Source organism: Mesoplodon mirus, assembly GCF_964341445.2.
Source record: "Mesoplodon mirus genome assembly, chromosome: X".
Taxonomy (NCBI): domain Eukaryota; kingdom Metazoa; phylum Chordata; class Mammalia; order Artiodactyla; family Ziphiidae; genus Mesoplodon; species Mesoplodon mirus.
The window spans coordinates 86,411,848-86,439,677 of record NC_138981.1 but is presented as its reverse complement, the minus strand read 5'-3'; the positions used below and the strand labels follow the sequence as shown (position 1 = coordinate 86,439,677).

At 39.4% G+C, this 27,830-nt stretch overlaps 1 protein-coding gene across 1 annotated transcript in view; it reads left to right on the top strand.

The window, feature by feature from the left end:
- Positions 1–24,158, top strand: part of TRMT2B (tRNA methyltransferase 2 homolog B) — a gene marked incomplete at its 5' end in the record, with an annotated part of 37,367 nt that extends 13,209 nt beyond the window's left edge. Inside the window, 12 exon segments of the mRNA XM_082609286.1 lie at positions 10,523–10,618; positions 10,622–10,669; positions 12,076–12,170; positions 12,435–12,615; positions 12,617–12,643; positions 12,814–12,855; positions 12,859–13,044; positions 14,065–14,398; positions 14,401–14,412; positions 14,642–14,670; positions 14,674–14,741; positions 24,023–24,158. Coding sequence (XP_082465412.1) covers positions 10,523–10,618; positions 10,622–10,669; positions 12,076–12,170; positions 12,435–12,615; positions 12,617–12,643; positions 12,814–12,855; positions 12,859–13,044; positions 14,065–14,398; positions 14,401–14,412; positions 14,642–14,670; positions 14,674–14,741; positions 24,023–24,149 — 1,245 coding nt within the window. The 3' untranslated portion in view covers positions 24,150–24,158.
- Between the last annotated feature and the right edge of the window lie 3,672 nt (positions 24,159–27,830).

Sequence of the window (27,830 nt, the reverse complement as noted above, 5' to 3'; positions counted from 1 at the left end):
CCCCTGTATTTCTTCTAAGCTGGTAGATCTAGAGCGTTGGTCAGATTCAGGTTTGATTTTTGGCAAGAATGTTTTTATATGTAGATGTCTAATGGGCTCTCTTTTTTGGTGATGTTAACATTGAACAGCAGATTCAGGTGTCATCAGTCTGATCCACTCATTGAAAAGTTCCCTGTCAGCTTTTCGCTTAATGGTTTAGCTGTCATTAGTGATCAGTGCCTAGATCTCTTATTTCGGGGGGGGGGGGGTTTGCAATGCAGTTATGTTCTAAATCTATCATTTATTAGCTGGAATTCTTCTAGAAATAACTTTTCCCTATCAACCCTTTGGTTACTCTAAGGTACTCTTACAGGTAAGGCAGGATAAATCCTTGGTTCTTTCGCCTTCCTCAAAAGATGATCAGTTAATGTGTTTGTTTTGGTATCATTAGGAACTCATAGTTTTGTGTTTTTTTTTTCTTTTGCGGCACGTGGGCCTCTCACCGTTGCGGCCTCTCCTGCTGCGGAGCACAGGCTCCAGATGCGCAGGCTCAGCGGCCATGGCTCACGGGCCCAGCCGCTCCACAGCATGTGGGATCCTCCCGGACTAGGGCATGAAGCCGTGTCCCTTGCATCGGCAGGCAGACTCTCAACCACTGCGCCACCAGGGAAGCCCAACTCATAGATTTTTAACATACTTGTTATGTTTCAATCTACTGCAGATACTAGGGGTTTTTTGGTACTCCAATTGCTGCATTTTGGGCTAACTGGAACCTCTTTAAATTGGCTGTGAGACCTAGATGGCCGTGATAGTTCTGGAATGATAAGATATTTCTAGCACATCTAGTCCATTTTATGTCTGGGAGCTGGAATCAGCCGTTTCTTTAAGGAATCCTTGTCTCTTTTAGTGGTAAATGGCAGGGTTCTAGCTGCGTGCTTATTTATACTGAGTTGGTCATAGTTCAGTGCCTTTTTAGTGGACAGAGCTAAGAAATATTTTTTAAAAGAAAATATATCATGAGTTCACAGTAATATGTCCAAATCAAATTAAAAATTACAGAGTTTTTACTTAAATCCTTTGACTTTATATTTTTATCTCTTGTCTTTTACCATTAAAACTTTAGTCCTGACAACATTAGCATACTTACAGTTGACCCTTGAACAAGGCCATGGTTAAGGGCACCAACCCCCGTGCAGTCGAAAATCCACTTCGTATCTGTGGTTCCACATCTGTGGATTCAATCAGCCATGCGTCGTGTAGTACTGTAGTACACGTTTAGTGAAAAAAATCTTCATATAAGTGGACCTGTGCAGTTCAAACCCGTGTTGTTCAAGGGTCAGCTGTACTTATTTATTCTATCCTACTCTTTACATATAATTTCAGAACAACAATACTAGTATTATTACTAACAAATGATTACTGAAAAGAGCTCAAGATTTCTGTCCAGTTCTTTTTGTCCAATTATTGTGGCTCTGAAGGAATTCATCTCTTTGTAGTTACATCACCAACTTGACATGATACATGGATTCTTTTTTTTCCTTCATTCTTCTTGCTTTCTAATTTTAGGGATTGATTTTTTTTTCTTTTTCCTTTTGATTACATTTTTGTTTTATAATTTTGTAAGATATTTACATGGTTTCAAAGTCATATCTACAAAATAAAGGTGTATTTTCTTTTTGTTTTGTTTTTTGGCTGCGCCACATGCAGGATCTTAGTTCCCTGACCAGGGATTGAACCCGCCCCCCCTGCAGTGGAAGTGCAGAGTCTTAACCACTGGACCTCCAGGGAAGTCCCATAAAGGTGTATTTAAAGAGGTCTAGCTTTCACTTCTGTCCCCTCTGCCCACTTCCCTTCCTCCTTCTATGGGTAACATTTTTATTCACTTATATTTATTTTAAAAAATGGAAACATATTTGTATCTCCCCTTTTCTTAGCTAAAAGGTAGCTTAATATGGACACAGTTCTGTACCTTTTTTCCACATAATAATATGCTTCATTTTTTAAAATATTTACAGTTGTTATATCTTCTTCTTGGATCAATCCTTTGATCATTTTTTAACATCTTTATTGGAGTATAATTGCTTTACAATGGTGTGTTAGTTTCTGCTGTATGCTTCATTTTTTAAAAAAATAACTGCTTAGTCCTATGTAATATGATGGATTTTATAACTTTTAGTTTTTATTGGCTTGAATAATTACCTCATTTTCTCATTGGCTTAATTTTCTATGAACCTATTGCTAATTTTTTTTCTGAGTGCTCTAAGAACTCTGTCAGACATTCATCAATATTCTCCATATGGTCAAAAACTTGAGTTTAGTATTTTCCCTGAAGACCTTTTTTCTGGAGTCTCCATCCTAGGCTCCTGAGGCCTTCTGCCTAGCTGTTATCTTGGGACTCCTTTTGCTGTTCTTCTGTCTTTCCCTGTTTCTCAGATCCCCTGTCTTCCTTTTTCTGGTTTACATCCTCATTTAGCTGGGATACAACCTCCATTAGCTTCCTGAGGAAGGGTGCCTACGAGTAAACTTTGAGTCTTTGCATGTCTGTAAATGTCTTAGTTCTTTCCTGACATATGACTGAGAGTATTTCTAGATTTCAAATTCTAGGTTTGAATCATTTGCCTTTATAAATTTGAAGACATGGTTTCATTGTCATCTGGCCGCTAATATTGTGTAAGTCTGGATGCTACTTTAAGTCCTATTCCTTTGTAGATAATCTCTCCCCTCTTTTTTTCTTTAGAAGCTTTTAGGGAATCTCTGTCCATGAAACTTCATGACCATGTGGCCCTTCTTTCATTCATTGTGATGGGCACTTTCTAGTCCTTGTCAAGCTGGGAACTAATACTTTCAGACATGGGAAATTTTCCTGTATTAATATTTTTTTAATTTATTTTTTATTTTTATATTTTTGGCCATGCCACATGGCTTGTGGGATCTTAGTTCCCCAACCAGGGACTGAACCTGGGCCCCTGCAGTGAAAGTGCCAAGTCCTTACCACTGGACCACCAGGGAATTCCCTATTTTTATTTTTTTAATTGAAGTATAGTTGACTTACAATGTTGTGTTAGTTTCATGTGTACGGCAAACTGATTCAGTTATATATATATATATATATATATATATATATATATATATATATATATATATATATATTCTTTATCAGATTCTTTTCCATTATAGGTTATTATAAGATGTTGAATATACTTCCCAGTGCCATACAGTAGATCCTTGTTGTTTCTCTAGTTTATATATAGCAGTGTGTATATGTTAATCCCAAAATCCTAATTTATCCCTCCCCTGCCCCTTCCCCTTTGGTAGCCATAAGTTTGTTTCTATATCTGTGAGTCTGTTTCTGTTTTATTTATGTATATATGTATGTATGTATGTATGTATGGCTGGCTGTGTTGGGTCTTCATTGCTGTGCGTGGGCTTTCTCTAGTTGCAGTGAGTGGGGGCTACTCTTTGTTGTGGTGCACGGTCTTCTCATTGTTGTGGCTTCTCTTGTCGTGGAGCGTGGGCTCTAGGCACGCAGGCTTCAGTAGTTGTGGCACATGGGCTCAGTAGTTGTGGTTTGTGGGCTCTAGAGCTCAGGCTCAGTAGTTGTGGTGCACGGGCTTAGTTGCTCTGCGGCATGTGGGATCTTCCCAGGCCAGGGCTCGAACCCATGTCCCTTGCATTGGCAGGCAGATTCTTAACCACTGCACCACCAGGGACGCCCTCTGTTTGGTAAATAAGTTCATTTGTATCATTGTTTTAGATTCCACATATAGGTGATATCATATGATATTTATCTTTCTCTGTCTGACTTACTTCACTTAGTATGATAATCTCTAGGCCCATCTATGGGTTACTGCAAATGGCATTATTTCATTCTTTTTATGGCTGAGTAATATTTCATTGTATATATGTACCACATCTTCTTTATTCGTTCCTCTGTCGATGGACATTTATGTTGCTTCCTTGTCTTGGCTATTGTAAATAGTGCTCCTATGAATATTGGGGTGCATGTATCTTTTCAAATTAGAGTTTTCTCCAGATATCTGCCCAGGAGTGGGATTGCTGGATCATATGGCAACTCTATTTTTAGTCTTTTAAGGAACCTCCATACTGTTCTCCATAGTGGCTGCACCAATTTACATTCCCACTGACACTGTAGGAGGGTTCCCTTTTCTCCACACCCTCTCCGCCATTTATTATTTGTAGACTTTTTTTTTTAAATTGGAGTATAGTTGCTTTACAAAGTTGTATTAGTTTCTGCTGTACAGCAAAGTGATTCAGTTATACGTATATATATATATATATCCACTCTTTTTTAGATTTCCTTCCCATTTAGGTCACCACAGAGCACTGAGTAAAGTTCCCTGTGCTATACAGTACATTCTCATTAGTTATCTATTTTATATATAGTATTTGTAGACTTTTTGATGATGGCCATTCTGACTGGTGTGATGTATTATTTCTTTAATTACTTCCTTCCTCTCATTTTCTTTCTTCTCTCTATACCTCCTATTATTTGGATTTTGGACTTCATGAATTGATTCTGTAATCTGCTACTCATTCCTCTTCTATTTTCCATCTTTTTCCCTTTTGTTCTTCTTTTTGTGAAATTTTCTTGAAATAAATGCCAACATTTTTATTGACTTTTTTCTACCACCTTTTAATTTTCAAAAGTTTTTGCTTGTTCTCTGATTGTTCCTTTTGTATAGCATCTTCTTTTTTTAAATAGTGTAATATATATATACACATATATATATATATATATATCTTTTTTAATCTTGCTTTTGCCTTTTTTTTTCCTGTTTTTTGAATTGTCTGCTTCCTTCAGGGATCTTTTTCCCCTGTTTGTTTTGGGTATTGTCTTTTGCAATGAAGGCTTTAATCAAATAGCTGGTGGTAGTTGCCTGACTGTTCATGTTTAAACATGAGGCTTTAAATTGATTGTCAATTCAGCTTGAGTGGGTTTGTTGATTCTTGGCTTCACCGCTGGTGCTTGTGGGTGGGGGCCCATATCTCTCTCTTGGGAGATCATTACTCTGGGACTATTCGGTTTCTTGAGAGAATTTACATTGAATCTTCCTGTTTCCACCCCTGTGCCACCACTCCACCTGGTATTTCCTGGTATTTGTGTTTTCATTTTTTCCTAAGGGAAAAAAAATCCCCAACCTCCTGCTACAGAAGGATAGAGGTTTTTAGTAGGATGAGGTTGTTTACCAGTTTTATGTCCAGACTTTCAACCAAACCCTGTTTTTAACCCTGTACCTTATCCCATCTCTGTCTCCTTGCACTTCAAGTTTGAGCCTTTCCAGGCTTGTGTGGAGCAGATAAGCCTTACCTCTCATCTGATCCCCCTTTGTAAGCAATCCGGATGTAGCTTCCTTCATCTTGCTAAGTCAGTTGCCATTCCAGCCTTTTATCTGGTTTGCTCTTGTTGTCTTCTCTTCCATTATCTCTGTTCTTTCTTTCATTTATTCATTCAACAAGTACAATTGAGTACCTACAAATGCCAGGCACTATTCTAGGTGCTTAGGATACAATAATGAAGAAAATATCCCTTCCCTTGTGGAACTTATATTTTAGTGGGGGGAGACAGATTTAAAAAAAACATAATAAAGTAAATTATATAATATGTTAGAAGGTGATAAGTGCAGTGCTGGTCTGAATGTTTCTGTCCCTCCAAATTTCATATGTTGAAATCCTCACCCCCAAGGTAATAGTATTAAGAGGTTGGGGCCTTTGGGCGGTGCTTAAGTCATGAGAGTGGAGCCCTCATGATTAGGATTAGTGCCATTATAAAAGAGGCCCCAGAGAACTAGCTTGTCCATTCTTTTCATTTATTTATTTGTTTGTTTGTTTGTTTGTTTAAATTTTTTTGACTGTGTTGGGTCATCATTGCTGTGCGCGGGCTTTGTGTAGTTGTGGTGAGTGGGGGCTACTCTTCGTTGTGGTGCGTGGGCTTCTCATTGTGGTGGCTTCTCTTGTTGCAGAGCACGGGTTCTAGGCACGCAGGCTTCAGTAGTTGTGGCACATGGACTCAGTAGTTGTGGCTCACGGGCTCTTGAGCACAGGCTCAGTAGTTGTGGTGCATGGGCTTAGTTGCTCCGTGGCATGTGGGATCTTCCCGGACCAGGGCTCAAACCCGTGTCCCCTGCATTGGCAGGCAGATTCTTAACCACTGCGCCACCAGGGAAGCCCCTAGCTTGTCCATTCTGCCATGTGAGGTTCCAGTGAAAAGACAGCAGCCGTCATTGAGGAAGCTGTCACCAGACACTGAATCTGCCGGAACCTTGATTTTGGATTTCCCAGTCTCTGGAACTGAGGAATTTTTGTTGTTTATAAGTCACCCAGTTTATGGTACTTTTGTTTTAGCAGTCCAAACAGACTAAGACAAATGCCATGGGAAAAATACAGCAGGATAAGGAGGATGAGAAGTCATAAGTTTGGGAGAAATGCGGGTTGTAATTTTAAATGGGATCAAGGTAGGCTTCATTGAGAAGGTGATATTTGAATAAAGCAGCAGTTCTCAACTGGGATTAGTTTTGCCCTACAGGGGACATTTAACAACGTTGGAGACATTTTTGGTTGTCACCACTGGGGGATGGTTGGATGGTGCTACTGGTATCTGTCTAGTGAGTAGAGGCCAAGGATGCTGTTAAACATCCTGCAGTGCACAGGAAAGCCCCCCACAACACAGAATTGACAATAGTGCCAAGGTTGAGAAACTTTGGAATTAAGACTTAAAGGAAATGAGGGTGTCAGCCATGTGGAGGTCTGAGGGAAGAGCATTCTAGGCAAAGAGAACAGCCATGGCAAAGGCCCTAAGGTAGGAGTATGGCATGCTTTCTGGAGGAATTGAAGGTAGACTCAGAAGAGTAATAGGAGAAGAGGTAAGATAGTTAATGGGGACCAGATCGTGTAGTGCCTCAGAGGTCATTGTTGGGACTTTGGCTTTTATTCTGAGCTATTGGAGGTTTTGATTGGGGGGCGGGCATCTCATGATATGATTTAGGTTTTAAACAGGATCACTCTGGCTATTGTATTGTGTATGGATTGTTGTAGGGAAAGGTAGAAGCAGGGAGAGACTAGTTAGGAGGTTCATGTGGTAATCCAGATGTGAGATGATATAGCCCAGTGGGAGGAGCAGTGGAGGTGGATATATCTTGAAGACAGGACTGCAGGATTTCTTGATTGATTGGGTGAAAGGTATAAGAGAAAGAGAGGAGTGAAAAATGGCTCTAGGTTCTTGGGAGGAGAAAGTGGAACAATGGAGTTACTATCTACGGAAATGGAAAAAGCTGTGCCAGAGCAGATTTGAGTAGGGGGAGGTTAGTAGCTCCATTTTGGACATGTTGCATTGAGATACCTATTAGGCATCTGAGTGGATATGTTAAATAGGTAGTTGGATCTGTTAGGATGAGGTTCAAGAATTAGAAGTCTTGGAGTTGTTAACATGTAGATGTTATTTAAAATCATGAGACTGGAAGAGATGACCAAGGGAGTGAGAGTAGATAGAAAGAGAATAGGAACATGGACTGAGCCCAGGGGCATTCCCATTTTAAGATGTCTGGGAGGAGAAGAGGAACCAGTAAAGATGACTGAGAAGGGGCAGCCAGTGAGGTCAGAGGAAACCAGGAGAGTGTGGGATCCTGAAAGCCTAGTGAAGACAGCGAACTGAGGAGGAGGGGCTCGTCAGCTGTGCCAGTGCTGCTGGTAGGTCAAATAAGATGAGGAGTGTGAATTGACCTTTGAACTGCATGACACGGAGGTCGTTAGTGACCATAATGGGAGCTTTTTAGGTGGAGTGGTGGGGACCTGATTTGAGTGGGTGAATAGAAGGAGAGGAATGGGAGGCAGTGAATATAGACAGTTCTTTTGAGGAGCTTTGCTACAAAGAGGAGCGGATAAATGGAACAGTGGCTGGAGGGGAAAGTGGGTTCGAGAAGGTTACTTTTCTTTTTAAAGTTGGGAGAGTTAGAAGAACATGCTTGTGTATTGATGGGAATGATCCAGTAGTGAGGGAGGACAATGATGCAAGAGAGAGAGAAGGGAGAATTGGTGGATCAATGAGTTTAAATACGTTTATGTCTTTTTTATTCCTTTATTTCATTTTAGTAGGATTTTTAAGAGGAATAGTCTTATTTTAACCAGAAGGCCCTTTCACTCTTTTTAAAAATTTTATTTTATTGAGGTATAATTGACAGGCAACATTGTGTAAGTTTAGGGTATACAGTGTGTTGATTTGATACATTGATACAGTTGACCCTTGAACAACATGGGGGTTGGGGCGCTGACCCTCTGCACAGTTGAAAATGCACCTATAACTCTGTAGTTGGCCCTCCATATCCTTGGTTTTCCTGTATCTGCGGTTCCATGTCTCGAGTTCAACCAACCCCAGATTCAACCAACCACAGATTGTGTAGTAATGTAGTACGTATTTATTGAAAAAAATCCACATGTAAGTGGACCCACACAGTTCAAACCCATGTTGTTCAAGGGTCAACTGTATATTGCAATATGATGCTTAGGCATTCCCATGTAAGAATAGGAGTTTCAGGCTCTATTTTATAAAAGAAGAAACCAAAGCCTTGGCTCATACAGTGGAGAAGCTGTATTTCATATTTACTTACCCATTATCTTCCAGGTCAGACTCAGTTTTTCAGTTCCCATCCTTCTAGGACCTCAAAGACATTTGAATCTTCTTCCAGAAAACATTCCTTTCCAACCAGCAAGTAAACAACAGTTGAACCAGTCTTTCTTTAAATCACCAACTTCAAAATTTGGAAAAATATGTTCAGTATAAGTATAGTTAAGCATCTTATGTTGCATTTATATGAAATTATAGCAGAAGTGGTCAAGTGCACCCTTAATTGATTTTTACCCTCTCAAGTGGCACTGTTTTTTGGTGTAACTCTCCCTCCCATGCACTATTTTGGGTTTGTGTGAAAATACAGTGGATCCAGAACCCATGCATTATGAAAACAAGAGGACTTAGTAAATCAGATAGTGTGTCCTGTTGTGGCAGCAACTGGCTTGTGTTTGAAGTTTGGCTTTAAGGATTTTTGATATCTCAACACTGAATCAGGATTGCTTTTGACCTGTATTTACCAGGGGAAGATGAAGGATCCAACTAAGCTAGTTGGCACCTGGTTATATGAAGAAATACAGAAACAATGGGCTTACATCAGGAAGTTATAAGCAAGAATGGAATTATAGCAGCTTAGTAGTGTATTGGGAATTGCTGCCAGGAGGAATTCACAGAAATGGATGATTATTGTATTCCACATTGTGTACACAATAAGCTGAGATTCTTCACACAGATACCTTTGCTGTTCTTTCATACCTTCTTTCAATAATAATTATTGAGCACTGGTTATGTGCTAGACTCAGTATACAACTCTGAGCCTTCCTGGAGCATACTTTTTGGGCTCTCATGGATAGGATCCCTCAGTAAGGTTGCAGGACAGTGATCATGTTTCTTATATCACTGCATTAGTTTGCTAACACTGCCATAACAAAATCCCAAAGACTGGGTGGCTTAAACAACATAAACTTATTTTCTCACAGTCCTGGAGGATGGAAGTCCAAGATCAGGGTGTCAGCAGGTTTGGTTTCTTCGGAGGCCTCTCTCCTTGGCTTGCAGATGGCTGCCTTTCTGTGGTGTCCTCATGTGGGCTTTCCTCTGTGCACCTGTGCATCCCTGATGTTTCTGTGTATCCAAATTTCCTCTTCTTATAAGGACAACAGTCAGATTGGATTAGAGCCCACCTTAACTGCCTCATTTTAACTAATCACCTATTTAAAGGCTCTATTTCCAAACACAGTCACGTTTTGAGGTACTAGGGGTTAGGACTTCAATGTATGAATCCTAGGGGGACACAGTTCAGCCCATAACACTCTCCTCTGGACCCCCAAAATTCATGTTCTTCTCACATGGAAAATACATTCACCCCCATTCCAACAGCCCAAAATTCTTAACACATTCCAGCATCAACTCTAAGTCCTAAATCTCATCTAAATGAAGTGTGGATGAGAGGTATCAGTCAAGGTATAATTCATCCTAAGACAGAATTAGCTGTGAACCAGTGAAGCTGGGCAAATTATCTGCTTCCCAAATACAATCGTAGGACAGGCATAGGATAGACATTCCCATTCCAAAAGGAACAAATCAGAAAGAAGAAAGGGGTCATGGGTCCCAAGCAGATCTGAAATCTAGCAGGGCAAATTCCACTAAAGTTTAAGGCTCGAGAATAATCCTCTATTGGTTGATACTGTCCTCCAGGCCCACTGGTGTGGTGGGCCCACTGGGGTGGCAGCGTGGCTGACTGAAACCACAGCATTCGGACCCACCCTAATGGCCTCATTTTAACTTAAACACATCTTTAAAGACCTCGTCTCCAAATCTGGTCACATTCTGATGTACTGAGGGTTCAACATATGAATTTGTGTGTGGGGGGGGATACACTTCAGCCCATAACAGTCGCTCAGCATGAATAATGAGCTGTCAAACTTTGTTAGTTTTGCCTGTGTTATAGTACTGTTTTCTTCCTAGTACTACGAAGTATTCCTTCGACAGTCCCCATTGGAGCCCTGCCTTCTGTTTCATGAAGGTGGGTACTGGTGTGAGCACATAGCCCACACCAATAGCTGAGGGCACACAATGGCCATCATCACTTTCCATCACCAGGAATTAAGGCAGGTGAGACTCAAAGGATGATAAGGAGCAGCTTCTGTAGCAGCCCTTACTATCAATATGCTGCAGTTGGTGGGCTTCCCTGGTGGCGCAGTGGTTGAGAGTCCGCCTGCCGACGCAGGGGACACGGGTTCACGCCCCGGTCCGGGAAGATCCCACATGCCGTGGAGCGGCTGGGCCCGTGAGCCATGGCCGCTGGACCTGCGCGTCCGGAGCCTGTGTTCCGCAACGGGAGAGGCCACAACAGTGAGAGGCCCGCGTACTGCAAAAAAAAAAAAAAAAGAAAAAAAAATGCTGCAGTTGGTGTTTGGAGGTTTCAGGGCAGATAGCAGAAAACGCATCCATATAATGTATGGGTTGGAAAGAAGCGTTGGGGATGATGATGAGGAGTTGGCAAGGATCCTGTTAACCATGCTGCTGGCATAATGAAACCAAAGAGACTGAGGCTAGGTTACCAAGTGAGTTATCATGTGAGGACTCCTGAGGATTTTCACAAGAACTTTGCCCACGGAACTTATTAGGTGTTCTACTAATTCCAGAAGCCAATTTAATAGAGACTAGAATATGGTCAGAATTTCATAATCTACATAATATGTTTACATTTGTAATACACTTAGAGCTTTCAAACATGCCTGTATCAAAATATTCTAATACTTATGTGATCATCTCAAGCAACTTGTGAAGTAGGCTGGAGAGGGAGAGGTATTGTTCCCTTCATTTCACAGCTGAGCAAATGGAGGCATAGAGGTACCCAAGGTTAAAGAGCTAGTAAATAGCAAAGCTATAGGGCTTGAACCCAGGTCGTTGATTCCTGGCCTTTTAACTCTATAGCTCCAACGTAGTTTATTGTCATATGTCCTTGTGTCGAGCTAATGGATAGGGCTCTCTGTAGTGACGTAAGAATTTTAAAACGTTTAGAACTCGAAGAAAGGATTTAGTTACCATGCTCATTCTATTCCGTGTCCTTTCTTTCCTTTCTCTTAGGACGCGTGTCTTCTGAGGTGGTGTTTGGATGGGTGGATGGGATGTTTGAAGTAGAGAAGTATGAAAGGAATTGAAAGGTTATTGCTTGTTCGTGATGGGACAAAAGCTTAGTTTAGCTCCTAGGTTACAACAAGAATAACTCTCACACTTTCTTTAGAGAACTATTAAAGAGGCTCAAACCAGAGAAAGTGCCATGTCTGTTGTATAGCATTTGTCAAAAGCCAATAAGCAAAGCAGTGCTTCTGCTGAGATGTGAAAATAGCTTTTTTTTTTGTCCTACAGAACATTGCTTTAAGTGTTATCTATAATAGGATTTGAGTAATGTGCCTTCTTTTCTGACTACTGCAGGGCTGATTACCATAGAGCTTGGAGAGAAAATTTGTCAGAGGTGGGCTTTTGCTTGATTCCTGATTTTGTCATCTGGGCAGGAGGAGCTCTATGTTCAGAAGGAGACTGTAAAGAAGTTTTTCACCAAAGGGCCAGGAGCAGTCTGTGACTTGACATCACTTTACTTCCAGGAAAGGTAAACCTGGGACAGCCCAACAGCAAGCCGCACTCTGATGGCTTGCCATAGTCTGGGTTGTGGATTACTGAGGCAGCACTGCTGATGGCCAAGTGTTTGCATGTACCTCCATCCCCTGAGAGGGGAACTCCTCCAGAACTCTCAGGGCCATGCCATGGAGGCTTTGTCTCCTAGCTGAGATGCTGGGGCCTCCCTCTCCAACCAACCACTAGAGATAGGTTGGCCTGCCATTCCAAGGTGCTTTCTTCTTTTATTCTTTTCTAGCACTATGACCCGTTGCAGCCATCAGCAGTCCCCCTACCAGCTCGTGTTTGGGGAACCCCACATCTTTGAAGATCTCCTGGGGTTGAAGATATGCATCTCTCCAGATGCCTTTTTCCAGGTTAACACTGCTGGTGCAGAGATACTGTATCGGACTGTGGGGGAGCTGAGTGGAGTGAACTCTTAACACCATCCTCCTTGACATCTGCTGTGTAACTGGCAAGTGGCAGCCCAGGGCAGAATCAACATGCAGCTTATCTCCCCAACACCATCCATGCAGCACCCAGGGCCCTTGCAGCCGAGGTGGGGAGGTGGTGGTAGTGGTGCAGGCATAACCTCATTGGTAATACCCTAAAATACCCTCCTCTTATTCTCTCCTACTTCCCCTGGTGTGATTGGCCTCTCTCTGGCTCAGTATACCTCCTAGATCCTTGGGATTGAGTTGGTGGAGCAGGCGGTAGAGGATGCCAGGTGGACTGCAGCCTTCAATGGCACATTCTGGGGAGAAATTAAGAGCTGTAGTTGTTCTGTACTATGGGAACGGTTGTGTGGGAAAGGGCATCTACTGTATCCACGACTGGGGAGGAAGGGAAGGTGTTCTGGAGTGCTCAGAGTTGGATTCTGATGACTTTCTAAAAGCGGTCGCCTTTTTTAAAAAAAAAAAAATTGAAGTATAGTTGATTTCAATGTTGTGTTAGTTTCAGGTATACAGCAAAGTGATTCACTTATATGCGTATATATATATGTGTGTGTGTATATATATATATATATATATATATATATATTCTTTTTCAAATTATTTTCCCTGGGCTTCCCTGGTGGCGCAGTGGTTGAGAATCCTCCTGCCAATGCAAGGGTCACGGATTCAGGCCCTGGTCCAGGAAGATCCCACGTGCCGTGGAGCAGCTGGGCCCATGCGCCACAACTGCTGAGCCTGCGCTCTAGAACCCGCAAGCCACAACTACTGAAGCCTGTGCTCCGCAACGGGAGAGGCCACAGCAATGAGAGGCCCGCGCACTGCGGCGAGGAGTGGCCCCCGCTCAACGCAGCTAGAGGGAGCCCACGCATAGCAACGGGGACCCAACACAGCCAAAAATAAATAAATAAATAAATTCATTAAAAAAAATTATTTTCCCTTATAGGTTATTACAAAATATTGAGTAGAGTTCCCTGTTATACAGTAGGTCTTTGTTGGTTACCTATTTTATATATAGTAGTGTGTATATGTTAATCCCAAACTCCTAATTTATCCTTCCCTAATCTTTTTTTTTTCTATCCGGAAAAAGCCTAAGGGAAGGAATAAGCCTAGCTGATAGGAAGGGAACTTGGCAAAACTTTGAATAATATAGAAGAGCCTTCTTGACATTAGACTCATGAGGCATCATAACAATACAATAGGTTTCAAACTATTTTTAGCAATAGGACCTTTTCTTTGAACAAAGTCTTAGGCCAAACTGCAACATAGAAAAAAGATTTTCTTTCCCCTCTTCCTCACCTCTAGACAGCTTCTGAGGCTCCATGTGAAAGCCTCCAATATAGCAGAAGGAGCACTTGAGTTATAGTCAAGGTTCTCTTCTTGGAATAGGTCCTTATGTGCTGTGTGAGTCACTAAGTTGTAAAATAACACGTCTAGTCTCTCAAGCTGAAAGGCCTACAGACATATTGCAAGGGAAAGCGCATTGGAAAAAAACGAAGCAGGTCCAAAAGCATTTCTTTCATTGTTATGCAGAAATATGTTAGATCCAAAGGGAAGATGGCAGAGCCCTCCCTGCTTTCTGTACATTTCTATAAAGCTGAAGCTCCCCACCCCCAACTGCTTGGCTTGCATTTTGAGTTATGGCATGTGGGCCTCTCTTTTGCAAGCATCACTGACTGTGAATTACATACCGGTCGAGCAAAGAAGATTTTGCCACAGCTACTGAAGTCAAAGGAAGATGGGCAGTTAATTGTTGCTATAGTGAACCCAGCCCAGCGGGACTGCGTAAGGATGACTAGCTTTCCTGCTACAGAGCTAGTTAGGTATTCCCATGATGTCCACCAGCTTTGGTCTCTCATTTCTACACCATGTTAAGGCTGCTCTCAGTGAGCTGGCTCTGAACCTGTTTCTCCTCTATTCCTAACCAGTCCTATGTGCCGGCCAGTTGCAACTTTGTGATAACCTGGACCATGATAGTTTAATTATATTAATAGCAATGTGTTTCTTCCTTTAGATTACCAGGTGGTTCAAGCCATTCAAAACTGAGGGGCCATCCGCATACTAGTTTTTGTTTCCTGCAAGCCCCATGGTGAAACTACAGGGAACATCATTGAGTGAGTCTTGACTTCATTTTAAAATTATTTTTCCTGTGCTTCCGTGGTGGTGCAGTGGTTGAGAGTCCACCTGCTGATGCAGGGGACATGGGTTCGTTCCCCGGTCCCGGAGGATCCCACATGTTGTGGAGCGGCTAGGCCCGTGAGCCATGGCCACTGAGCCTGCGCATCCAGAGCCTGTGCTCTGCAACGGGAGAGGCCACAACAGTGAGAGGCCTGCGTACCACAAAAAACAAACAAACAAATAAATAAATAATTTTTCCTGATGGTCAAAGTAATCCTTATTGTTATGCTTATTGTGCAGAATTTGTAAAGTGTACAGAAGTATAAAGAAATAAAAAAGTCATTATACTGTCATCAAGAGTCAATTATAGGGCCAGGTCTTGGATGAGGCAAATAAAGCAACCCACATCAGGTACAAAATTTAAGAGGATGCCCCAAATCTTAGTAATCAAGATGCATTTTTTTTTTTTTTTTTTTTTTTTTGCGGTACGCGGGCCTCTCACTGCTGTGGCCTATCCCATTGCGGAGCACAGGCTCCAGACGCGCAGCCTCAGCAGCCATGGCTCACAGGCCTAGCCGCTCCGCAGCATGTGGGACCCTCCCGGACCAGAGCACGAACCTGTGTCCCCTGCATCAGCAGGCGGACTCTCAACCACTGCGCCACCAGGGAAGCCCCAAGGTGCATTTTTAATGCAGTATTTTCAAAAATTAAATTGTCCAAAATATCTGTGAACAAAATACTAAGTTTTTTTAAAAAGTGAGATCCACTCCTGTACTTGCTAAGCCATGCCTCAGTCACCTTAACTCTAGTCCTGGCCCTAGTTCCGATAAAACTGTATTTATAAAAGCAGGCAGCCAGCCTGTCGGCCATAATTTTACAATTCGATTTTCCAAATTATTGCATCAAGATATCATTTGTCTTGATTAGTGAGTTTTTGGCACCCTCTTAAATTGTGCACCCACGGGGAATGCCTTCTGCTTCACTCCCAGTTCTGGCCCTGCTCAATTATTTTGATTTTTGAAATGTTGTCTTCTTGTAATCTCTCTTTTTTACATAAATAACACAATTTCTTTGTAATATTCGAAGAACATAGGTGGGTATAAATTACAGTTGAGGGAATTCCCTGGCGGTCCAGTAGTTAGGACTCTGCACTTTCACTGCCGAGGGCCTGGGTTCAAGCCCTGGACTGGGAATTAAGATCCCATAAGCTGTGTGGCACAGCCAAAATAAATAAATTAATTAATAAAGTACAGATGAAATACCTAGATGAAACAAGTGAGAATTAAAAGGAAATAAATTAAGCTTTCAAGTCAGTGAGCTAGAAGAACAGTAAAGCTAATGAAAACTGAAGGAATAAATCAATAACATTTTAAAAATCCAGAAATTAATGAACTACAAAGGCAAGGCAGAAATAGAGACACAGAAATAGAGGACAAACCTATGGACACTAATGGGGGGAAGTGGGTGGGGGGATGAATTGGGAGATTGGGATTGACATATATACACTAATACGTATAAAATAGATAACTAATAAGAACCTGCTGTATAGCACAGGGAACTCCACTTTTCTGTACAGTAGAAACTAAGACAACATTGTAAAACAACTACACCCCAATAAAAAAACAAAACAAAAAAACCTAAAAATCCTATAGACTGAACAAATAAACCAGAAGGTGTTATTGGAAGAAGAAAATAAAATAGATAAGTAAACCTAATCAAGAATATAAAGTCTTAAATGAGAAAAAGGAGTATGACTACAGATATGAAGAAATTTTTAAAAATATAAGAAAGTACTTTGTATAACTCCTTCCTAATACGTTTGAAAACCTAGATGAAATGGGAAATTTCCAGGAAGAATGAAAATGGCTAATATTAATTCTAGAAGCTACAGTAAACCTAAACACACCAGTACCCTAAACCTAAACACACCAGTACCCATGGGAAAAAATTGAGAAAGTTGTCAAAGAGCTTCCTCTACCCAAAATAAAATCATGAGGCCCGTATATTTTCACACTTATTTCCTTATCTTTTCCTGCATACTCTTCCAGTTGTCCTTTATTTTTATTTTCATTATACAGTTTAAAAATGTTTTTGTATACATATCATGAAGGTGACACCTCAAATCAGTGGGGAACAAATGAACTATTTAATAGATGGTGGTGGACAACTGGGTAGATAAGGCAAAAAAAAAAAAAGGTTGGATCTATATCTCATGTTGCAGACCAGGATAAATTACAGAAGAGTTAAGAGATTTAAGTGTAAACAGAGGAAATCATAAATGTATGCTAGGAAATCAGAGAATTTTTTTTTATAATCTTGGAGTGCAGAGACCCTTTCTAACTATGAAACTTCAGAAGACATATAATAAAAGGTTGTTAAATTTGGCTACATAAAACAAAACTTCCTTCATTACACCATACACAGAAATGAATTCAAAATGGATTATAGAAGTAAATGTAAGAGCTTGAAACATGGGAGTAAATCTTTGTGAACTTGGGTTAGGCAAACCCTTCTTACATATAACATCAAAGACCCAAGGAACAGCTACAAGAAAGTGTGTGTGTGTGTGTGTGTGTGTAATTGAACATCATCAAAGCTAAAAAAAAACTTTTTGTGCTGCAAATGATACCATCAAGAAAGTGAAAAGATGAAAAGACAACCCACAGAATGGGAGAAAAGATTTGAAAATCATTTACCTGATAAGGGACTGGTATCCAGAAGCCAGACACAAAAGGCCACTTATTCCATTGACAGGAAAATGTCCAGACTAGGCAAATCTCTAAGAGACAGACAGTAGATTTATGGTTGTCTAGGGCTTAGGGTGGGGGGTTTCGGGAGAAATGGGGAGTGACTGCTAAGGAGTTAATGAAAATATTCCAAAATTGATTGTTGTGATAGATGCATAACCCTGTGAATATACTAAAAACCACTGAACTGAATAAGTACTTGAGCTGTGTGAATGATATTGCAGTAAAACAGTCTTAAAAATCAATAACTTGCATGATAAAAAGCACCAAAAGCAAAGAGAGGAAACAATGTACAATCTGGAAAAAAATTTGCAGTTCATATTACAAAGACTTTTTTCCTTAATTTATAACAAACTCTTGGAAATCAGTAAGAAAAACAACAGCCCAAAAGAAGAATGAATGCAAGATACAAAAAGAAAACATAAATGTGTTTATGAACCATGAAAGGATGCTCAGTCTCTTCCATTATAGTGGAAATGCAGATTAAAAGTACCCTGAGATACCACTTTTTGTATCTCAGATTGGCAAAAGTTCCAAAGTTTGATAATGCACTGTTGGCAATACTATGGGGAAACATGAATTCTAAAAAATTACTGGTCAGAGTGTAAATTGGCACAATCCCATGGAGGGAAATTTAGCAATATAGACTAAGATTATAAATGTATATATACCTTTTGACCCAGTAATTCCATTCCTGAGGCTTTATCCTACAAATATACTGACACACATGTAAAATGACATGCATTGATTGATTGATTGCAATATTGTAACAGCAAATGATGAGATATCCTAAAAGTCCATCAGTGAGGAACTAGTTAAATCAAATATGCTACATCCATACAATGGAATACCATGCTGCTATAAAAAAGAATGAAGATGTTCTCTGTTTACTGATATGGAAAGATCTCTAAGGTACATTATTTTCTGTTAACAACTTTATTGAGATATAACTCACATAAAATTCAACCTTAATTAAAATGTACAATTCAAAGGTTTTTGGTACATTCTCAGAAGTGTGCAGCCATCACTACTGTCTAATTGTGAACATCTTCATCACTCCAAAAGAAACCCTGCACCTCTCACCTGTCACTTCCCGTTTTTCCCCAACCCCCTGGCCCTAGGCAACCACTAATCTACTTTATGTCTGTATGGATTTGCCTATTCTGCACAATTCATACAAGTGAAGTTCTTTGCAAATGTGGTCCTTCACATCTGGCTTCTTTCTCTTAGCATGATGTTTGTAAGGTTCATCTGTGCTGTAGCATGTAGCAGTACTTCATTCCTTTTTATGGCTGAATAATATTCCATTCTATGGATATATACCACATTTTATTCACTCATCAGTTGATGGACACTTAGGTTGTTTCCACCTTTTGGCTATTATGAATAATGTTGCTATGAACATTCATGTGCTAGTTTTTGTGGGGAAATATGTTTTTATTTCTCTTGGGTAGATACCTAGTAGTGTAATTGCTGGGTCGTATGGTACCTATTTTAACCTTTTGAGGAACTTCCAGACTATTTCCAAAGCAGCCTCCCATCTTAAATTCCCACCAATGGTATATGAGTGTTCCAGTTTCTCTACGTACTTGTTAACTCTACTGTCATTTTTTTTATTATACACATCCTAATGGGTGAGAAGTGGTACCTCCTTGTGGTTTTGATTGCATTTCCCCATGGTTAATGATGTTGAACATTTTTTCATATGTTTATTGGCCATTTATATATATATCTTCTTTGGAGACCTGTCTATTTAGATCTTTTGCCCATTTTACAGTTGGGTCATCTTTTTATTATTGAGTTTTAAGAATTCTTTTAAAATTCTAGATATAAGTTCCTTATCAGATACATGATTTGCAAAAACTTTCTGTTCTGTGGGTTGTCTGTTCACTTTCTTGACATTATCCTTTGAAGCACAAGATTATTTGTGATGATGTCCAGTCTGTGTTTTCTTTTGTGGCTTGTGATTTTGGTTCTGAATGGAAATAGCAAGGTATGCAGAATTGTTGATATAATGATAACTATCTTTGTAAAAACGGACAAAAGGTGAAGAGAATATTGATTTGTATTTGCTGTATATGCATACAGAAACTGGTAAGTTTTATAAGAAACTGATTAATAGAAAAAAATTAAGAAAACAAAAAAAGGATTTCCCTGATGGTTCACTGGTTAAGTCTCCGTGCTTCCACTGCAGAGGGCACCAGTTTGATTCCTGGTCAGGGAACTAAGATCCCACATACTGCGATGTGCGGCCCAAAAAAACAAAAACAAAAACAAAAAACTGATAATAGTAGTTATCTATGGTGGGGGAAACTGCAGGGATGGGAGTCAGAGGTGTGGAGAAGCTTTACTATATACCTTTATATGTTTCACTTTTGAATAAAATGAAAATATTTATTTTGTAAAACAATAGATTAAAAAATGCAACAATTAAGAGTAAGCCTAGGATTCTGCTAACACTCAGACTGAGTAAAACAATAAACATGGCCTCAGAACAGCAAGAAAAATTTATTTTGAAAAGACAGTATGTGCATATGGTAGAAAAAAAAAAAAACAGTACATAAGAGTGCCATGTACATGCAGTGAATAATGAGTCTTCTTATTCCTGGCTCCTAGTCCTTCAGATGTCACCACTCTTCCTAGTTTCTTGTGTAGCCTACCAGATATAATCTGTGTGTGTGTGTACATCACTCTTTCTCTCTTTTTTAAACAGATAGAAACAGACTATAAACACTGTTCTGACGGACCTAGAGATTATCATATTAAGTGAAATAAGTCAAAGAAAAAAAATCATGATATCACTTATATGTGGAAACTAAAAAAGTGATATATAAACAAACTTATTTACAAAACAGAAATAGACTCACAGACATAGAAAACAAACTTATGGTTACCAAAGGGGATAGCGGTGGTGGTGGGGGAGATAAATTAGGAGTTTGGGATTAACGTATACACACTACTGTGTATAAAATAGGTAAACAACAAGGACCTACTGAATAGCACAGGGAACTATACTCAGTATCTTGTAATAACCTATAATGGAAAAGAATTTTAAAAAGAATATATATATATATATATATGTATAACTAAATCACTTTGCTGTACACCTGAAACTAACACAACATTGTAAATGAACTATACTTCAATTTAAAAAAATTTTAAAAACCCCACTATTCTGCACCATGCTTATCACTTAACAATAGATTTTGGAGATTATTCTACAATGATGTAGGATCTGCATCAGTACTTAAAGGTCTACTTAATTTTTAAAATAGGCTGTATAGTTTTAACTTACATAAATATATCATTTAACTTGTCCCTTTGAAGGGACATTCATCCTAATGAATTTTGAGGTTGTTTCTACTCTATTGTTACCACAGTGTTGCAGTGAATGTCCTTGTTCATATATCTTTGCATATTTGTGCAATGAGTATGTATATGTATATGTGATGAATAAGTGTATGTGTATGTATATATTTATTAGATAAATCCCTGATGTGGAATTGCTGGATTAAAGGATATGTGCTCTTAACGTTTTCATGTATTTTCTAACAGAGCTCTAGAATCAACTTATCAAAAATATTCTTTTGGGCTTGTGATTGGAATTTATTGATTCCAATTAATTAAGGAGAATTGAAATCTTTACAGTATTTTTTCTATACAGGTATGTGACCTATCTCTTCAATTACTCTAGGCTTATGGAATTCTCTAAATATAAACACGTATTTTTTTCCCAATACAGGTCTTTTTTCTTAAGATTAATACAAGATATTGTAAAGTTTTTATTGCTTTTATGAAAGGGACCTTTTTCATGATATTTTCTAACTGGTTATTGCTGATTTTGTGTCAAGCTACCTATTCTTTTATTTGTTTTACAGGTTTTCCAGTTGATTCTCTTTCATTTTCTTGGTAGCTGGCCATGTGATCACCATATAAAAGCAGTTTTTCTCTCTCCTTCTAATACTTTTTTTTTTTCTTATTACATTGGATAAGAAGATGTTCCAGTGTAGGAGTGATAGTGAGTATCTTGTCTTGTTCCTTATTTTAATAGTACAGTGCTACTGAAATGACTGTTAGCCAGGGAAACAAGAACTCATCTGGTTTGTTGGTTTGAGTGTAAATTAGTACAACCTTTTTAAACAAGGTTTAAAAAGGTTTAGTTGTACGTATCTTAGGGCCTTAAAAACATACAGGCCCTTCAACTCAGCAGTTCCACTAAATAACTAAAAATGTAAGCAAAGATATAACTATAAGAATATTCATGAAGGGACTTTTTGAAATAGCAAAAGGTTATAAACAGCTTACATTTCCAATAGCAAGGAATTAGATAAGTAAGCTACATTACATTTATTTAATGAAATACCATATAGCCAATAAAAGTGAGGTAACTACATATAGTGGAGAGATGCTCATGATGCATTATTATGTGAAGGAGCTGTTGTAAAACAGTGTGTATAGTATGTACAGTGTGACTCCACTTTAAGAAACCAATTTAAATGTACATATTTGGAAGGATATATCCTGAAAATTTAGCAGCAGGTATACTTCTCTGAATGTGAGTTTATAGGTGAATTTTTGTTCTCATTTTTACTTGACTTCCTGTGATAAGGGAAAAAGTAATTTGCTTAGAAAGTTTTCAATAGAATAATTCAGTAATATATATATTAATTACCTATTGTGTGCAAATCATACAGAAAAGTGTATGACTCAGGCCCCTTGCTCCATTCACCATTGAACCCCTACTCTGTGTCACACACTGAGAACACAGAGATGAATAATAAGCAGTTTTTGCCTTGTTTCTAGCCTCAAAAAGATTATATACTCCCATGAGGAAGATGGTTTAAAAACTGCAGGTAGTTACATTAAATGTGATAAATGCTGTTATAGAGAGAAACACAGGGGGCTGTGGGAACACAGAGGAAGGGCTTAAATTTTAAGGAATTGTGTTCCTGTAGTTTCTCCTTGGTTTATCAAACTGAATATTTTTTTCTTTGAATTTTTGAATTTTATTTTATTTATTTTTTTATACAGCAGGTTCTTATTAGTTATCATTTGCCTTATATATTGAGGTGCTTCTATGTTGGGTGCATATATATTTATAATTGTTATATCTTCTTCTTGGATTGATCCCTTGATCATTATGTAGTGTCCTTCCTTGTCTCTTGTAACATTCTTTATTTTAAAGTCTATTTTATCTGATATGAGTATTGCTACTCCAGCTTTCTTTTGATTTCCATTTGCATGGAATATCTTTTTTCCATCCCCTCACTTTCAGTCTGTATGTGTCCCTAGGTCTGAAGTGGGTCTCTTGTAGACAGCATATATATATATGGGTGTTGTTTTTGTATCCATTCAGTGAGCCTGTGTCTTTTGGTTGGAGCATTTAATCCATTCACATTTAAGGTAATTATCAATATGTAAGTTCCTGTTACCATTTTCTTAATTGTTTTGGGTTTGTTTTTGTAGGTCCTTTTCTTCTCTTGTGTTTCGCGCCTAGAGAAGTTCCTTTAGCATTTGTTGTAGAGCTCGTTTGGTGGTGCTGAATTCTCTTAGATTTTGCTTGTCTGTAAAGCTTTTGATTTCTCCATCAACTCTGAATGAGATCCTTGCTGGGTAGAGGAATCTTGGTTGTAGGTTCTTCCCTTTCATCGCTTTAAATGTGTCATACCACTCCCTTCTGACTTGTAGAGTTTCTGCTGAGAAATCAGCTGTTAACCTTATGGGAGTTCCCTTGTATGTTATTTGTCATTTTTCCCTTGTTGCTTTCAATAATTTCTTTGTCTTTAATTTTTGCCAATTTGATTACTATGTGTCTCGGCGTGTTTCTCCTTGGGTTTATCCTGTATGGGGCTCTCTGCGCTTCCTGGACTTGGGTGGCTATTTCCTTTCCCATATTAGGGAAATTTTTGGCTGTAATCTCTTCAAATATTTTCTCGGGTTCTGTCTCTCTCTCTTCTCCTTCTGGGACCTGTATAATGTGAATATTGTGTGTTTAATGTTGTCCCAGAGGTCTCTTAGGCTGTCTTCATTTCTTTTCATTCTTTATTCTTTATTCTGTTCCACAGCAGTGAATTCCACCATTATGTCTTCCAGGTCACTTCTCCATTCTTCTGCCTCAGTTATTCTGCTGTTGATTCCTTCTAGTGTATTTTTCATTTCAGTTATTGTATTGTTCATTTCTGTTTAGGTGTTTGTTCTTTAATTCTTCTAGGTCTTTGTTAAACATTTCTTGCATCTTCTCGATCTTTGCCTTCATTCTTTTTCCAAGGTCCTGGGTCATCTTCACTATCATTATTCTGAATTCTTTTTCTGGAAAGTTGCCTATCTCCACTTCATTTAGTTTTTTTTTTCTGGGGTTTTATCTTGTTCCTTCATCTGGTCCATAGCCCTCTGCCTTTTCATCTAGTCTATCTTTCTGTGAATGTGGTTTTTGTTCCACAGGCTGCAGGATTGTAGTTCTTCTTGCTTCTGCTGTCTGCCCTCTGGTGGATTAGGCTATCTCAAACTGATATTATGATTTGTTTCTACAGGTTGTGCTGTCCTCCAAACTCTGCTAAGAAGCTCCTTGGCGAGCCTTTTGTCCTAAGACAAGCTGTGCCTGTGGATCTGTTCCCCCAGACCCCGCACTGTGAGCTGGTGCTTCTCTTCACTCAATAAGCAGCCTCCTACAAGCCTGCAGGTTCTTTGTTAAGGCTGAACTGTCAGTAACTTCCAGGTCTAGCATATTGCTATATCGCTGACCCTGAGAGCATTACCGTGGAAACCAATCTTTGGACCCTGAGCAGGAAGGATATCGTGGACCTCCTACCTGAGGTAGATTTATAACCTTAGTTTTCACGTTTGCTGCCTCTCTTGTGTGTTTGCCTGGTTGTGACCACTCCTTGGCCCTGGATCTGAACTGTTCCTTCTCTTTGCTGTCAGCCTATCATGGCTCCCTTGATCCTAGTTTACAGTCTGTCTCCTCTGTCTAGCTCTGCCTGTGGTGGAGTGATGACTGAGCTTTCCTCCGCATCTGGTCATAATTTCACATTGAGTTGGGTTTCTGTATTTGCCTGGAAATTTTACTAGATGTGTTCTGCATTCATGAGGTAGCCAAGGATTAGAGCTAGAAACAAGTCTACCTTTTTTTTCAAAAGCAGAGTAAGCTATGAAATGATTGCAGAGTGACTGTGTGATCTCAGTAGAGATTCATTCCTTTGGGTTTTCTAGGCCTTGAAGCTTCCAGAACAGCTTTTAAAAATGTGGTTACCAGGGCTTCCCTGGTGGCGCAGTGGTTGCGAGTCTGCCTGCTGATGCAGGGGACACGGGTTCGTGCCCCAGTCCGGGAGGATCCCACGTGCCACGGAGTGGCTGGGCCCGTGAGCCATGGCCGCTGGGCCTGCACGTCCGGAGCCTGTGCTCTGCGGCGGGAGAGGCTGAAGCAGTGAGAGGCCCACGTACCGCAAAAAGAAAAAAAAATGTGGTTACCCTTAGGAGCAATATCACCAATTAGCTCTCACCTGTGGAGGGAGAACTGGTTGTAGTAGAGACCCTATGGGAAAGGAGAGCTTCAAAGAAGAAACTGGATACCTATAATTGGGCTCTGTAGTATGGGTATTGAAACTGACGTTCTCTAGTCATGATTTCTTCAACTCTGGAGTTGTTCTTGGATACGTGCCCAACAATTAAATTATGTTTTGAATCTTAACAGACTAAGGATGTGTAACTTAGTGAGCACTGTCTGATTTACAAACTGATATCAGGTCAGCTAGTGTTTTTAATTTTTCTCAATCCTAAATACCTCTAGAGAAGCTGCTTTCTGAGAAAAATATGGCTCTTAAAGCTACTATATAAATATCCATATAAAAATATTAGAAGGAAATAATCTAAAATGACAAAAAATGTTGATTAATGGTAGTCAGATAAGTTTTATTCCCATTTCCCTATTTTTCATTTTATGTAAATAATATTATATATTTGTATATTATATACATTATGTTTCCATTTCCCTATTTTTTATTTTATATAAATAATATTATTTTTATAGCTGAGAAACCTTAATGTAAAGCGACTTTTATTTTCTCCTCCTTTGTTGCCTATATCTGTAAATGGCAATCCCATCTATTAGTTATGTAAACCAGAAGCTGGAGTTATCTTTCTCATTCTCATATCCAACTGCCGACAAGGTGGATTCCACCTGGATATCTTCTAGGTACTCTGAACTCAACATATCTAATGTTGCATGCTTCACATCTTTCCCCCAAACCTGTTCTTGCTCCTATATTTCCAATCTTGATGAATATACCAATCTACTTGGTCACTCAAGCCAGAAGCCTGGGAATTATATCTGAGTCCTTATTTTCCCATACCCTCTGCCCACATGCAGTGTATCACCAAGTCTCCATCCCTACAGGTTACCATCATCTCTCACCAGATTATTACTGAAAGGGCCATGTTCTTAACTTGTGCTGCTGTCTTCATTCTTGCCCCCACCCATTCTGTTCTCTACAGCCAGAGTGAGTTTTCTAAAATGTCAGCCTCATTGTGTTTCTCTGGTGCTTGAAATCTGTCTGTTATGGGCTCCTTCTTGCTTTTAAAATTAAGTCTCAGATTCTTCATGAAGCCTCAGAGCCCCTTCATGATCTGGGTAGCCTCATTTTTCTATACACATTGAGTTCCTTTCCTTGAAAAAGATAATTTTTTTCCATTCTGGTCCTTTCTACATTCTGTTTACTCAGCTGGGAATGTGCTTTTTTCTTTTGGCTAACTCAACTCATTTTTCTGTTTTTAACTTAGCTATCCCCTAAGGAATATTTGATGAATAAATACAGGATTAGCTGTAGGTAATCAGCTTCCTGGTAATTCTGTTAGTGTTCCACCTTGTAAGTAAGATGATCTTAGAATTATGCTTTCGTCATTTTTATAATGAAAAGTTTTAAGCATACAAGAAACTTGAAAGAATAATACAATGAACACCAGTATATCCACCGCCAGGATTCAACAAATGTTAACATTTTGCCATATTTGCTTTATCTGTGTGTATCTGTTATTTGATAAACCATTTGAAAGTAAGTGGTAGACACCATGACACTTCACCTTTAAACGTCTCAGCATACATCTTCTAAGTGTAAGGACATTTTTCTACATAACCATAATACCGTAAGCCCAGCTAAAAAAGAAATTACCAGTACCTCACTGATCTTTATTAGTGTTATTCAGTATCTAGTACAGTGCTTCCCAACGTGTGGCCTGCAGACTGCTTGATGGTTCAGAGGGAGATAAGGGGCTTGTACCAGAATGTGTATCAGTGCACCACATCCTTCATTGAGGAAGTTTTGTTACCAAAAATATGTCAGCCAGATTAAATAGTATGCTTAGTGACCTGGTTCATTTACATCTGTGGGCTAGCTGAGTAGTACTGCTCTATATTCAGATTTCCCCAGCTGTCCCCTGAAGTCCTTTATGGCCAGTTCACATGTTGCATTTGAGTGTGGTCTCTCTTTAGTGTCTTTTAATCTAGAACAGTCTCCCCAGTTTTTGTTAATAGCACTGACTTTTAGAGACCAGGTCTGCCCCACTTATGAATCTTTCTGACTGTTGTGTGTGTGCCCAACCATCCTAGTTTTCCTGGGACTCTCCTGGTTTCACACTGATCTTGCATCCTGGACAGTCCTCAGTCCTGGGCAAACCAGGATGGTTTGTTTTCTTATGATAGTGTTTAGCTTTCCCTTCCAGCACCTGAGTTTCCTGTAAACTGGAAGTTGTTGGGTCTAGAGGCTTGATTAGATTCAGTTTTGATAAGAATGCTTCATAAATAATGCTGTGTACTTCATGTAGCATCCCATCCAGTGGTACATAATGGCAGTTGTCCACTCTCAGTAAAGGTGATGGTTAAGGTGGTGGCCCTCAGAACTCTCCATGTAATTTTAATTTTCTCTTCCTAATTAGCAAGAAATCTGGGGTGTTACTTTGGTACCATGTGACTGTCCTGTTCCCCAATAACCTCTCACCTAAAATTTCAGCATCCATCAATTCCTGTTTCCTCACTCAGTAATTTGTTTTTCTAATTTTTAAAATGTATTTCCTGACTTTGTGATTTAATCAGGGGTTGCAAGATGGTGATTTCCTAATTCTATCATCCAGTCTATGTTTCTTAGCTGGCATTCTTCTGTAAAGATGAGCTTTTTCTCATCTATAGGATATGAACCAAAAAGATCATGTAAAGGCCTAATTCTTTCCCCTCGAATACCAATTTTCAGAGCAAGTTGATGTAATAGTTACTTCCAATAGTAGAGAAGTAGTTTTACTTATTGTTTTGGAAGTCACTTAATTCAATGTTTTTCTTAATGTAAATTCAGT